This window comes from Manis pentadactyla, chromosome 1 (genome assembly GCF_030020395.1).
Source record: "Manis pentadactyla isolate mManPen7 chromosome 1, mManPen7.hap1, whole genome shotgun sequence".
NCBI lineage: Eukaryota > Metazoa > Chordata > Mammalia > Pholidota > Manidae > Manis > Manis pentadactyla.
In genome coordinates, this window is record NC_080019.1 from 72,190,952 (window position 1) to 72,204,720 (window position 13,769).

General features: G+C 39.9%; 1 protein-coding gene across 1 annotated transcript in view; it reads right to left on the reverse strand.

Annotated features, from left to right (window-relative positions):
- The window catches only part of ACAD11 (acyl-CoA dehydrogenase family member 11), a 70,168-nt gene continuing 56,399 nt past the window's right edge, over nt 1-13,769 (reverse strand). Inside the window, 1 exon segment of the mRNA XM_057488370.1 lies at nt 1-3,656. Coding sequence (XP_057344353.1) covers nt 3,423-3,656 — 234 coding nt within the window. The 3' untranslated portion in view covers nt 1-3,422.

Consider the following 13,769-nt stretch of genomic DNA (forward strand, 5'->3'; position numbering starts at 1 on the left):
TTTTCCAGTAACTGAGTTAAGAATCGATATTTAAATTTAAATTTTTAAAACTAAAGAAAACTCAGTGCCTTAGCTGCACTAGCCACAGTTCAAGTGCTCAAGAGTTGCATGTGGCCAGTGGCTGCTATACGGGACAGCACTGACTCAAAGAGACACAAGGCTGTTTGCTTGGGGTGCTGCTACTGAGACAGGGACCATGGGCTTAGGCAAAGTAGGGTGAGGGTCTCCGGAAAAAAACAAAGCAAGATATCCATTGTGGGATTTGCTTTAGCCTGCTGTGGGGCCCAGCTTGTTTTTCTGATTTACCCAGGTGCTGCTTTTCTTCCTCCAGCTCTAAACAAATAATTTGCAACCTGGGCAATATAGCAAGCAAGCCCAAAACAACCTAGTAAAAACAGGAAGGATTTCATCTTGAAAATTAGATTGTCCTTTAAAATGCAATTTGTTAAAAAGTAAGTTTCTTAACATACTCTTTAACAAACAGACAATAACTCAGCCCACCTTGGGAGCAAAGCAGGCTGCCTTGAGTGATATGCTCCCAGACCAGGAAGCTGCTATCCTGGGTGGAAATCAGAGCAGTAAAATTCTTGTAAATAACCAGGAAGACTAAGAAATGTAAAGTCTCTTCAAAGATAAACATTTTGGGACCACTTAGCAGGTGTACATCCCTAGCCCTTTGTCTCTCAACTGTCTATAAAACCCCTAGGCAACGCACCAACCGGGACTCTCTTGTCCCCTCCTGGCCTGAGCCGGGAGCTCTGTCCTCTCACTCTATCTCTAAATAAAATTCTCTGCCTTGCTCTCCCACCTTGAGTGTTTGTGAAGTTCATTCTTCGACTCCATGAACAAGACCCCGGCATCACTACTAACAGGATGGCATTCAAGCAGACTATCCTTAGTATTCTCTCAAAACTGAATAACTTTCTTGTAGTTTAAACTATCTACTATTCTCATCAACATATTGTAAATAATCCAAAATTTTCTTAATTGTGTTTTCATATTATATGTCATGCTTTCTAGTAAACTTTAAACTACATTCAGATTTCATGTGTAAGTGCTTCCTATTGAATTAGGAAGAGGCTTATACTGATACGAATTCTGAAATGACCACATAAGTCATGCATCTTTCTCCAGCGAAGCCATTACTACAAAGTTAAACCAACCCCTCAAACCAGTGTTAAAAAGGACATCCCACTATATTTCTTACAAAGTAATGATTACCTATTCCTTGCATATTTATTCAAATGAACAATTCCTGAGAACAAAAAGTGAAAATATTTTTATGCCCCTGGTTTAGCTCTCCAATTTACATGAACTCTTCAGAAGTTGAGTGTTTAAAAAATAAATGTAAAACACTCAGGTATTAGACTGAATGACAATAGCTATAGAAGTTCATACTTATCTTAAACCTGTGTGACCCTTGAAATTATAAAACCTACTGATCAAAATAGATGCTCAAATCTTTACCAAGAGAGTAATTCTGTTCTCATACTGCAAAAAACAGAACTGACATTCATATTTCTGGAACCCATGACGTCTGTCCAAAGCCGAGATGGTGTGGCCTCCCTACTCAAGCCTCCAGCTTGGTCCTGAAGCTCCATTCTTCATCACTTAGAGGTGGACTTCATCAGGCCCATCTGCCAAGCACAGAGTTCAAATTAGGCCTACCTGGACAAACAAAAGGGCAGGGATGTGGGAGTTACCACAGAGAGACTTGATACTTTAACGTCAGTCTCTGTGATTCGAAGCCAGGACTATTAATTTTTTAAATCTTGCCAAGGCATTGATAAGAAAAAGCACAGTGAAAGTCAAGGAAAGGACACCCAAGGGCTTGTGAGATGCCACTTAAAGTTCCCACCTAGGGAAGCAGAATCTGAAAGGGCACAGTGCAGTGGGCTTAATCTCAGTCTTGCTTTGCTGTAGACTACTAGAAGTTGCTAGAACTAAGAGGAATTTAGGTAAGCCACAAGCAGTGAAGTATAAATATGTAATACTTACATACTAGAACTATACAGTACCACATATTTAATTCTTTCTTAAAGCTAAAAATTGATCGGGGCAAATCGGTGGGGCTTCAGACTCCTAAATCCAGGGTGGCAGAGAAGGTGGTCCCATGCCTGTGTGGTGATGGACAGCAGAGAGGGTTCCTTCTTGACTCCAGCAACCAGAATGTGGGCAGGAGGTGGCCACCGGCATACACTACTGCCAACGGCCAGGCCTCCCTCCAGAGGTGGTGAGCTGTGCTCGGGACATACCGCAGCCTGGCTCTGGGCTCCCGTTGGCTGTCTCTGCTCCCGTCCTCTCCTTCCTGTTTCAGGGTGAACCCCCACGCTGTTTCTCCATAGCCCAGGAGCCCCAGTGTGTCCCCAGTGTAAAAGTTAACATAATTGAGTGAAACGATAATGGTGTTCATAAAAGCAACTATATATTGGTACAGAGCTCTATATTAAAGTACCTATATTACTTTATTTAACCCTCAATTATACTTTAAGTTAGTATCTTTATTTTCTTCTTAAACAATTAGTGTCATGGCAGCTACAGCTTTTTAACTCCAAGCCTATCAAATGTAAAAGGTTATTAAATGGCACCCACTCACATGTTAGCCAGAGGGTAATCCTGGGAAACACCTGCCCCTCCACACACTTGGGTGGCCTGATCAATGACTGTGCTGACAGTAGGACGGGCAGTCACTTTAATTACTGCAATCCATATAAGCAAGATTTAAAAAGAATTTTCCTGTCTTAGACAATAAACATTGTGGCAAAATTTAATATAATTTGTATTTTCTTTGTGAAATGAAACAAGGGAACTTTCCCACGTGCATTCTCTACTGAAACAGGATCTTTGATGAAAGCCAGCAGATCCGCTGCGAGGCTAATAGCCATATTTCAGTCAGTACAGCCCTTCTGGAAAGAGAGAGCTCTGCCAAATCACATTGTATTCATTTATTTATAACTTGCCGTGTTTCCAAAAGGATCTCAGGCAGCTGATGAATCACACCGATCACTTCAGAGAACATAAAATTGATTAGTCTTCACTAATCGGTTTTCTTAGGGCAATTTTATTAGCTTTTAATAAACAATCATATTCTTATTCCACATAAGCCAGAAACATAAGAAGGCCAGGACAGAGAGGCCCTGTATGAACTATTAGTATGTGGCAGTATAGCACTGTATATTCTCTGTCATCGTGATCACTCTTTACTAGAACCCTAGACTCAGGCAGAAGGGCTGGTTTGCCCAAGGTCACAAGGCTAGCAGAAAGCGACATACTGGATACAATCCCAAATCTGTATAAAGTCTAGGATTTTCCTCCTCCCTGTGCTGCATCTTTAAAATGCTGAAGATATTCCGCATCCTGAAAACCATTCCCTAAAGCTAACAATCAAAGGAGAGCTACCTGGGACATAACATTTATAACCTTTAAACCAACATCACATGAAAGCTTCCAATATTCTGAGTGCCGTTAAGGCACCATGAAAGTTGACATGCCCAGTGGGTGGGAGAAACTGGAGGTGGTTTGGCAGACGATGGTCCAAGCGGCCCCACCTCTTTCTTAGGACCCAGAGTGTCCAGGCTGTGGGCAGCTTTCAGGGTCAACAGGCAGATCTCCTCAATGGCAAAGCGGCTTTCGGCAATCCAGGGAGCCATGACCTCCTGCAGGGGAGCAAAGGGCAGCGAGAAGGAGGTGGAGATCAGCTGGTGACTGATGTCTGCATGTAACACAGCCTTTGTGCTTCAGTGAAAATACTCTTGAGGTCAAGGACTGTTCCCAAGCCTTATTCTTACATATTTTTAGATGGAAAAGTTAAATCAGTTGATATACACCAGCCACCACAAACTTTTGGACTGCTGCAGTTAACATTGGCAGATTTGGGGAAGAAATTTTTTATGCTCAGTTCTTTATTTTGGTATCTTAGTGTCTGAAGTCAAGATGGCTGAACTGAGCACTGCCTTACTGCCAAAAGTCCCCTCACCGGCCCTGCTGCACGTTGATGGCACAGTCTCACTGAGACCCGGATAGATGCGTGGTGGTGGACCTGCTTATAGACAATCTCGATAATCTCCAGGACAATTTCAATGTGGGGGTCATCTAGTAATCTTATCTTGTGTTGTTATTTATTTAGTAAAAATGATCATTTTCTTTGGTGAACAGTTCATGAACTTTAAAACCTGTATAGATTGGTGTAACCACAATCAAAATACCCATCTCCTACCCCCATCCCCTCTGACAACCACCAGTTTGCTCTTTGTATTTATGAGTTTGTTTCTATTTTGTTTGCATACTTGTTTTGCTTTTAAATTCCACATATAAGTGAAACTACATGGTACTTGTCTTTCTGTGACTTACTTCACTTTGTTGGTGTTTATTTTTTGTAGCACTCTCATAACACTTCGTATTTCTTTGGTGTAGGTGTAACTTTTCTTTCATTTCTTATTTTATTTGAGTCCTCTTTTTCTTGATGACTTCATTTCTTTTTTTCTTTTTTCTTTTTTCTTTTTTTTGGTTTAAAATAAAGGCTTTTATTTAAATTTAGCATCAGGTTTAGCTATGGACTCAAAGAATCTTAGAACCATTAAGGAGCCTTAGAGCATGTCTCTGCCTTTTCTCTCCACCCCAAAACACACACATCAGCCCTATTCTTCAGAAGCATCGGACAGAAATCCACTTGAGAGTCCCTCTTTCAGTGTGTGTGGAACTTATAATAAGCCCTCTCAGCATTCATTCATACATGTACTGAATTTTGTGCAGGGTCAGATCACAACGCAGAGGCAGAGCCCTCGCTGCGCTGCTGGCACCTCCGTGTGCTTAGAAAGAGCCACTCCTGCTAAGAAGCACTCACAAAAAGGGGCCCTTCTGTTTGCATGCAGCCCTCCTGATACACAGCCCGGTGGAGATAAGATGCCCCTTGCTGGGCGCAAAAGCCTGGCACCACGGTGCAGAGAAGCAGAGCTTGGCTGGATTTCAGCCCCTCCTGGCCAGGCTGTGTGCAGGGTACTACGTGATTATCCGCGGATGGTGGTTCTGTTCCAAGGCCCCTAGCTTAGCCCTGAATAGATGCAGTACCAACCTCTGTAGCAACCCACGTAAGCCCTGTCTTTTAATGACAGTACATACAAGTCATCGCATCTAAAAACGGCTTCTTCATAGACAGTGTTCACACTTTTCCGCACCCGGGTGCTTGGTCTCCAGCGCCCGCTCTCCCCTGGAAGGCGCTTCCCAGGGGGGCACACGCTCCACAAGCCTTCCGACCTAGTAGGCTCGGCTCTGCTGCTGTCACCTTTATAACTCTCTAGGCCCCCCTCAATTGATGCTTGTACTGTTAACTTTTTCTCCCAACGTCTTACTTCTCTAGCTACTAGACTAAGCTCCTTAAAAGCAGGGAACTTCTATTTTTCTCCCACAGCCCTCAGCTCAGCATTGTACTCATCGTGGTCATTTATGCATCAACTGATGCGGGACAAAGTCTGTATTGTTTCCAGGAGGAAGTGAAATTCACTTACGGGCCTATTCAGTTTCAGAGTTTGATTTATTTAGAGACGCTACAGAAACTCAAGCAAGTTAATTCCTAACACAGGAGAGATTACGCCCAGCAAGACCTTCACCTCCAAGGCCTTGTCAGCAGTTTATTGAAACTATGCAGAATCCAACAGCAGAGCCTGGCCTGTGTTTGTGGGAATGGTGTGGGAGCAGAAAAGTTGGTTTATTTTTTTCAAAGAACCAGCTCTCAGTTTCATTTGATGTTATTTCTTTTTCTTTTTTTTTAGTTATAATTTATTTCTTTTCTGATCTTTATTATTTCCTTCCTTTCACTAACCTTGGGGTACATTTATTCTTCTTTTTCCAGTTCCTTTAGGTGTTAAGGTTTGATTGTTTGAAAATTTTGTTTCTTGAAGTAGGTCTGTATTGCTATAAATTTCTCTTTTGAACTGCTTTTACCACGTCCCAAAGATTTTGGAATATTGTGTCTCCATTTTCATTTCTCTCAAGATATATTTTGATTTCCTCTTTGATTTCTTCATTGACCCATTGATTGATTGGTTACTAGCATGTTTTTTACTCTCCATGTTTTTTTTTTCCCAGTTTTTTTTGTAATTACTTCTAGTTTCACACTGTTGTGGTTGGAAAGGATGCTTGATATGATTTCAGTCCTCTTGAATTTATTGAGACTAGTTTTTTGGCCTAACATTCCATGTGCCCTTGAAAAGAATTGTATTCTGCTGTTTTTCTATGTGTTTGTTAAGAATAGAATGTTCTGTATATGTTTGTTAAATCCATCTGGTCTAATACATCATTCAAAGCCACTGTTTCCTTGTTTTCTGTCTGGATGATTTAACCATTGATATAAATGGGGTATTAAAGTCCCCTACTATTATTATGTTACTGTCAATTTCTCTCTATGTATGTTAATATTTGCTTTCTATGTTTAGGAGCTTCTATCTTGGGTGCATAGGTATTTACAGTTGTTATGCCCTCTTGTTGGATAGATCTCTTTATGTAATGCCCTTCTTTGTCTCTTGTTACAGTCTATTTTGTTCCATATAAATATAGCTATCCAGCTTTTTTATGGTTTCCATTTGCGTGGAATGTCTTTTTCCATCCCTTCACTTTCAGTATGTATGTGTCTTTTGGTTTGAAGTGAGTCTCTTATAGGCAGCATAAAGATGAGTTTGTTTTTTACCCATTTAGTCACCCTATGTCTTTTGATTGGAGCATTTAGTCCATTTACATTTAAGTTCCTGATAGTTACTGTACTTATTGCCATTGTTTTCTTGTTTTTGTACTTCTTTTTCTTTCTTCTCTTGTTCTCTTCCCTTGTGATTTGATGACTTTAAAATTTTTTATGCTTGGATTTCTTTCTCTTTCTCTTTTGTGTTTCTATTACAGGTTTTTGGTTTACAGTTATCTTAAGTTTCCTTTAAGTTGAATGTGTGCCAATTTGAACACATTCTAAAAGCATTACATTTTTACTCCTTCCTCTACAGTTTATTTATTTGATGGAGTATTTTACACCTCTTTATTTTTTGTGTCCGTTACCTAATTTTTGTAGATGTAATTGATTTTACTACTTTTGTCTTTTAACCTTCATACCAGCTTTATAAGTGTTTCATCTACTACTACCTTTATTATATGTGTAATTCCACCCATGAAATTTTTTCTTTCATAATTTTCTTATGTCTAGTTATGGCTTTTTCTTATTTATTTAAGGAAGTCCCTTTAACATTTTTTGTAAAGCTGGTTTAGTGGTGGTGAATTCCTTTAACTTATGTTTATCTGAGAAGCTCTTTATATTTCCTTCAATTCTGAATGATAACCCTGCTGGGTAGAATATTCTTGGTTGTAGCTTTTTCTCCTTTTAGCACTTTGAATATATCACGTCACTCCCTTCTGGACTGTAAAGGTTCTACTGAAAAATAAGCTGATAGCCTTATGAGATCTCCTTTGTATGTAACTGTTTACTTTTCTCTTGCTACTTTTAGGATTCTCTCTTTACCTTTAATTTTTGCCATTTTAATTACTATGTCTTGGTGTGCATCCCTTTGTGTTCATCTTGTTTGGGGCTCTCAGTGGTTCCTGGACCTGGATATGTGTTTCCCTTCCCAGATTAGGGAATTTTCCAGCTATTATACCTTCAAATTTGTTTTCCATCACTTTCTCTCTCTCCTCTCTGAGATTCCTGTAATGTGAATATTAGTGTGTTTGATGCTGTCCCAGAAGTCCCTTTACCTCTCACTTCTTTTTCTTTCTGCTGCCCGGCTTGAGTGCTTTACATTACTGTCTTCTAAATTGCTGATCCATTCTGCCTCCTCTAATCTGCTGTTGATTCCCTCTAGTGCATTTTTCATTTCATTTACTGTATACCTCAATCCTGCTTGGTTCTTTCTGATATTTTCTCTTTTTGTTGAAGTCCTTCCTGAGTTCACCCACTCTTTTTCAAAGTGAGGTGAGCATCTTTATAACCACTACTTTGTACTCTCTATCAGATTGCTTAACTCCATTTAATTTAGTTTTCCTGAAGTTTTGTCTTGTTACTTCTTTTAGATCTAATTCGTTTATCTCCTTTGTTTGACTTTCTGTGTTTGTTTCTATGAATTTAGCAAAAGTGCAATCTCTCCCAGTCTTGAAGGTAGTTAAGTAGCCATATTTAGAAGTCATCCTGTGTGGCCCAGTGGCACAATCCCCCGTCATTACCAGAACCAGGTGCTCCAAGGTGGGCTTTGTATACCCTCATGTTGTGACCGGGCCATGACTACTGCAGGCATACTGATAGGTGGGGCTGGCTGCAATGACTGGCTATGATGACTGTGGGTACACTGATAGGCAGGGCTTGCCCCTAGCATGGCTGGCTGATAGGCCCAACCGGAGCTGCTTTGCATGTGCTGGTGAGTTAGCTCCCAGTGTGGATGGCTGTGAGGCCTGGCTACAACTGTTTTGGGTATTCTTGTGGGTGAGGCAACCACCTCCCCTTCCTGGGGTAGGGGTTGCTTTGGAGGGGCACCTGCTGGGGTACCTGTTGTTTTGGGAAGGTTAGGCAAGTGGGTCTGTAGGGAGATGCCATTGTGGGTTAAGAGGTGCTAGTAAGGTAGATGGAGAATGTCAGAACTGGAACCTGCTAGTGTTAGGCCAGCTAGGCTGAAAGAAGGCAAAAAAAAAAAAGTGGCACTTTAATTCCTGGAGAAAGTTCCTACAGATACCTGTCTCTCTGGCACATTCCCTAAAGTTACTCAGTAAATCTTCACATATAACCCAGATGCTTTTCAAACTGCTGCTTCTGTGCTGGGTCTGAGTGAGTGACTCCGTGTGCACACACTGTGTCCTTTAGGAGCAGTCTCTGTTTCTGATAGCCCTCCAGCTCTCCTGGGATTAGGCCTGTTGATATTCAAAGCCAGGGGCCTGTCTTCCTGCTGCTGATCCCCAGGGTAGGAGTGCCCGATGTGGGGCTTGAACCTCTTGCTCCTCAGGGAGGAACTCCATGCCTGCTGTGGCTCACCGCACCAGGGATCTGGTTCCTGACTGCATCTCTGCCCCTTCTACCCTTCTTGATGTGACTCTTTCTTTATATCTTTAGCTGTGGAAGAGCTATTCTGGTAGTCTTTCAGTCATTCTTGGAGCTGCACTATGTGTAGTTGTGGCCTTAGTGTGTCCTTGGGAGGAGGTGAGCTCAGGATCCTCCTTCTCCACCATCTTCCCCTGTTTCCCCTGCCTACCAGTTTTTGTATGAACATACTTTTTTATTTTGTAAAGAAGATACAAGGAGTGGAATTACTAAGTCATATGGTAAATGCTTATAAGAAGCTCTCAGTTTTCCAGAGCCACTGCACATTCCCAGCAGCTATGTTATGAGTTTCAGTTACTCTCCAAACCATTAGCACTTTATTTATTTATTTATTTTTTAAGTAGCCATTTTAACATGAAGAGATATCTCATGGTAAGTAGTTATTTCCCTAATGGCTGATGTTGTTGATCACCTCTTAATATGTTTATTTGCCATTTATATGTTCTCTTTGGTGACATATCTATTTAAAAATTGGTTTGTTGGGGGGAAAAAAGAAAGGGGTCATTAAGATTAGCATGTATAATGTGGGGGGGCATGGGGAGGGCTGTGCAACACAGAGAAGACAAGTAGTGACTACAGCATCTTACTACGCTGATGGACAGTGACTGTAATGGGGTTTGTTGGGGGGACCTGGTGAAGGGGGGAGTCTAGTAAATATAATGTTACTCATGTAATTGTAATTTAATGATACCAAAAAAAAATTGGGTTGTTTTCTTACTATTGGGTTTAAATAATTCTTTATTAAAGAAAACCAATAATTTACCAGATAGGCAATTTGCAAATATTCCCAGTTAGGAATCTACCAAGTAAAACATTCTTAGCTTTTTTTATTCTCTTAACAGTGACTTTTACAGAGCAGACATGATTAATGAAATCCAATTTGTCAATTTTTTTCTTTTATAGATAGTGATTTTTGGCTCATGTCTAGGATATTTTGCTTAATCCCAGGTCATTAAGATTTTTCTTCTAAAAGTCTTAGTTTTGTCTTTTATATTTAGACCTCTGATCCATTTGGAGTTAAATTTTGTGGGAGGTGGGAGGTTTAGGTCAAAGTTCATTCTTTTGCCTGTACCTAATTGTCCCAGTACCTTTTCTGTATTGACTAACCTTTCTCCACTGAACTGTCTTTGCACCTATATGATCTATTGACCCAGGTTTCTACGTGATATCTGGACTCTGTTCTATTCCAGAGACCTGTTTGTTTTTCCCTTTGCTAATACCACACTCTCTTGATTGTCCACTGTCCTGACTCTCCTGGTTTATGGTAAGTCTTCAGATCAGGTTGTGTGATTCCTCCAACTTTGTTCGTCTTTTTCAAGTTTTTTGGTTATTTTAGTTCCTTTGCACTTCCATATAAATTTTAGAATCAACTTGCCCATATCTACAAAAATGTCCTGCTGGGATTTCTATTGGAATTAAATTAAATCTACCAATCAATTTGAGGACAGTTTTTTGCTGTCTTTACTTTTTAGTCTTCCAGTCCATGAACACAGTATTTCTCTATATTCAGATTTCCTTTGATACATCACTTTTGTAATTTTTAGCAGGTGGATGCTGTATGTGTTAGATCTGTACCTATTTTCTTTTTTTGCCTATTGTAAATAGTATTAACAATACAATAGTATGTGTTGACCATATATTCTGTGGCTTTGATAAACTCTTACTTATTCTAGGAGCGTTGTTTTGTTTGGTAGATTCCTAAGGATTTTCTAACAATCACGTATGTGAATATAGACAGTTTTATTTCTCTTCTCCCTAACTCTATGCACTTTTTCTTGTCTTGCTGTATTGCCTAGGACTTCCTCCATGATGATTAATGGGAGTGGTGAGAGTAAATATCCTTGTTTTGTTCCCAGTCTTGGCGGAAAACCACTTAGTATTTCATCATTAAGTATGATGTTAGCTGTAGAAGTTTTTAGATGTTCTGCATCAGGTTGAATAAATCTTTTTCAGTTCCTAGTTTGCTGACTGTTTTTTTCATGAGTAGATGCTGAATTTTTTTTTTTTTCTTTTAATAATTATTTTTTATTGAAGGGTAGTTGACACACAGTATTACATTACATGAGTTTCAAGTGTACAACACAGTGGTAGAACATTTATATACATAATTCTAGGTTCCAGCTATCACCCTACCAGGCTGTTACAATATCTTGACTATATTCCTTATGCTATACATTACATCCCGGTTACTAATTTATTTTACCATTGGAAGTCTGTCCTTTTTTTTTTTTTTTTTTTTTTGTGAGGGCATCTCTCATATTTATTGATCAAATGGTTGTTAACGACAATAAAATTCTGTATAGGGGAGTCAATGCTCAATGCACAATCATTAATCCACCCCAAGCCTAATTTTCGTCAGTCTCCAATCTTCTGAGGCATAACAAACAAGTTTTTACATGTAGAACAAATTCTTACATAGTGAATAAGTTACATAGTGAACAGTACAAGGGCAGTCATCACAGAAACTTTCGGTTTTGCTCATGCATTATGAACTCTAAACAGTCAGTTCAAATATGAATACTCATTTGGTTTTTATACTTGATTTATATGTGGATACCACATTTCTCTCTTTATTATTATTATTTTTAATAAAATGCTGAAGTGGTAGGTAGATACAAGATAAAGGTAGAAAACATAGTTTAGTGTTGTAAGAGAGCACATGTAGATGATCAGGTGTGTGCCTGTAGACTATGTGTTAATCCAAGCTAGACCAGGGCAATAAAACATCCACGTATGCAGAAGATTTCTCTCAGAACAGGGGGGTGAGGTTCTAAGCCTCACCTCTGTTGATCCCCAATTTCTCACCTGATGGCCCCCCTGCGACTGTGCCTGTCTTAGGTTGTTCCTCCCTTGAGGAATCTTACCCGTCTCTGGCTAACCAGTCATCTTCCGGGGCCATACAGGGAAATGTGAAGTTGGTAAGTGAGAGAGAAGCCTTATTGTTTGAAAAAGTTAGCTTTTTACTTCTTTGCATATTTATGCCCTGTGGCTTCTATGCCCAGTATTTGTCTTGAGGTATCTTTACCACTTGGAAGAATTATGATACTCGGTAAATTTGATATGAGGCACGAATTCTATTTAAGGGTTGTAATTAGGAAGAAAGAAGAAAAGCTATAGAAGTAGCAGGCGGAAGAAAACATGGGAAGATTGATTATTTCTTTGATATATCTTCTTGTAGAGTAACTTCAGCATGTATAGGTTTTAAGCTACTACTTAAATTGCACACACACATTAACATAATAGGAGTATAGTTACATAACCAAAGCATATCTGTAATTACCAGCCATCTCCAGTGAAACCAAGAAAACCAGTTAGGCACCTTAGGCATTTGTGAAAACTTATCTATGATATGGTGGATATTGTCCAACTGAACTTGAACAGTCTGAGAGAAATCAGACAAATTAAAACAACCCATTCCTGGGGAATGTTCACATCCCCAGTGTTCTTTTAACAGTAAATAGTTTGTAGTTGTAAGACTTTGGAGCGCTACAATTTGCACTTCTCCAAATTCTTGGTTGAGTTCCAACAGTATAGATCCAGTCCAATTTTGTTGTTTTACTGTATGCACAGGCCAGCTTAGATATCTCCTTCCTCATTCCCATGGCAAGTCCAGGAACTGGTGGGATGAGTGCATCTACAGCTGTAGCAGTGCGTGGATCTTTGTTGGGGTTTTTTGATGATCATCTTCTGGCATGAGTCTTCCAGAGAGTGCAGATGTTGGAAGTTCTTTTTCATATCATATCTTAGTTCATTTTCGGGGTAGCCCAATTAGGCTTTGATCCTCTGTATAAACACAAACAGACCCTTTGCCTACACTTTTATATGCCCTTTATACACTTGTGTAGAACTCGTTGGAGGTTACCACACAGGAACTGCCCTTTTTTTTTTTTTTTTTTTTTTTTGCTATCACTAATCTACACTTACATGACGAATATTATGTTTACTAGGCTCTCCCCTATACCAGGTCTCCCCTATAAACCCCTTTACAGTCACTGTCCATCAGCATAGCAAAATGTTGTAGAATCACTACTTGCCTTCTCTGTGTTGTACAGCCCTCCCTTTTCTCCTACCCCCCCATGCATGTTAATCTTAATACCCCCCTACTTCTCCCCCCCTTATCCCTCCCTACCCACCCATCCTCCCCAGTCCCTTTCCCTTTGGTACCTGTTAGTCCATTCTTGAGTTCTGTGATTCTGCTGCTGTTTTGTTCCTTCAGTTTTTCCTTTGTTCTTATATTCCACAGATAAGTGAAATCATTTGGTATTTCTCTTTCTCTGCTTGGCTTGTTTCACTGAGCATAATACCCTCCAGCTCCATCCATGTTGCTGCAAATGATTGGATTTGCCCTTTTCTTATAGCTGAGTAGTATTCCATTGTGTATATGTACCACATCTTCTTTATCCATTCATCTATTGATGGACATTTAGGTTGCTTCCAATTCTTGGCTATTGTAAATAGTGCTGCAATAAACATAGGGGTGCATCTGTCTTTCTCAAACTTGATTGCTGCGTTCTTAGGGTAAATTCCTAGGAGTGCAATTCCTGGGTCAAATGGTAAGTCTGTTTTGAGCATTTTGATGTACCTCCATACTGCTTTCCACAATGGTTGAACAAGTTTACATTCCCACCAGCAGTGTAGGAGGGTTCCCCTTTCTCCACAGCCTCGCCAACATTTGTTGTTGTTTGTCTTTTGGATGGCAGCCATCCTTACT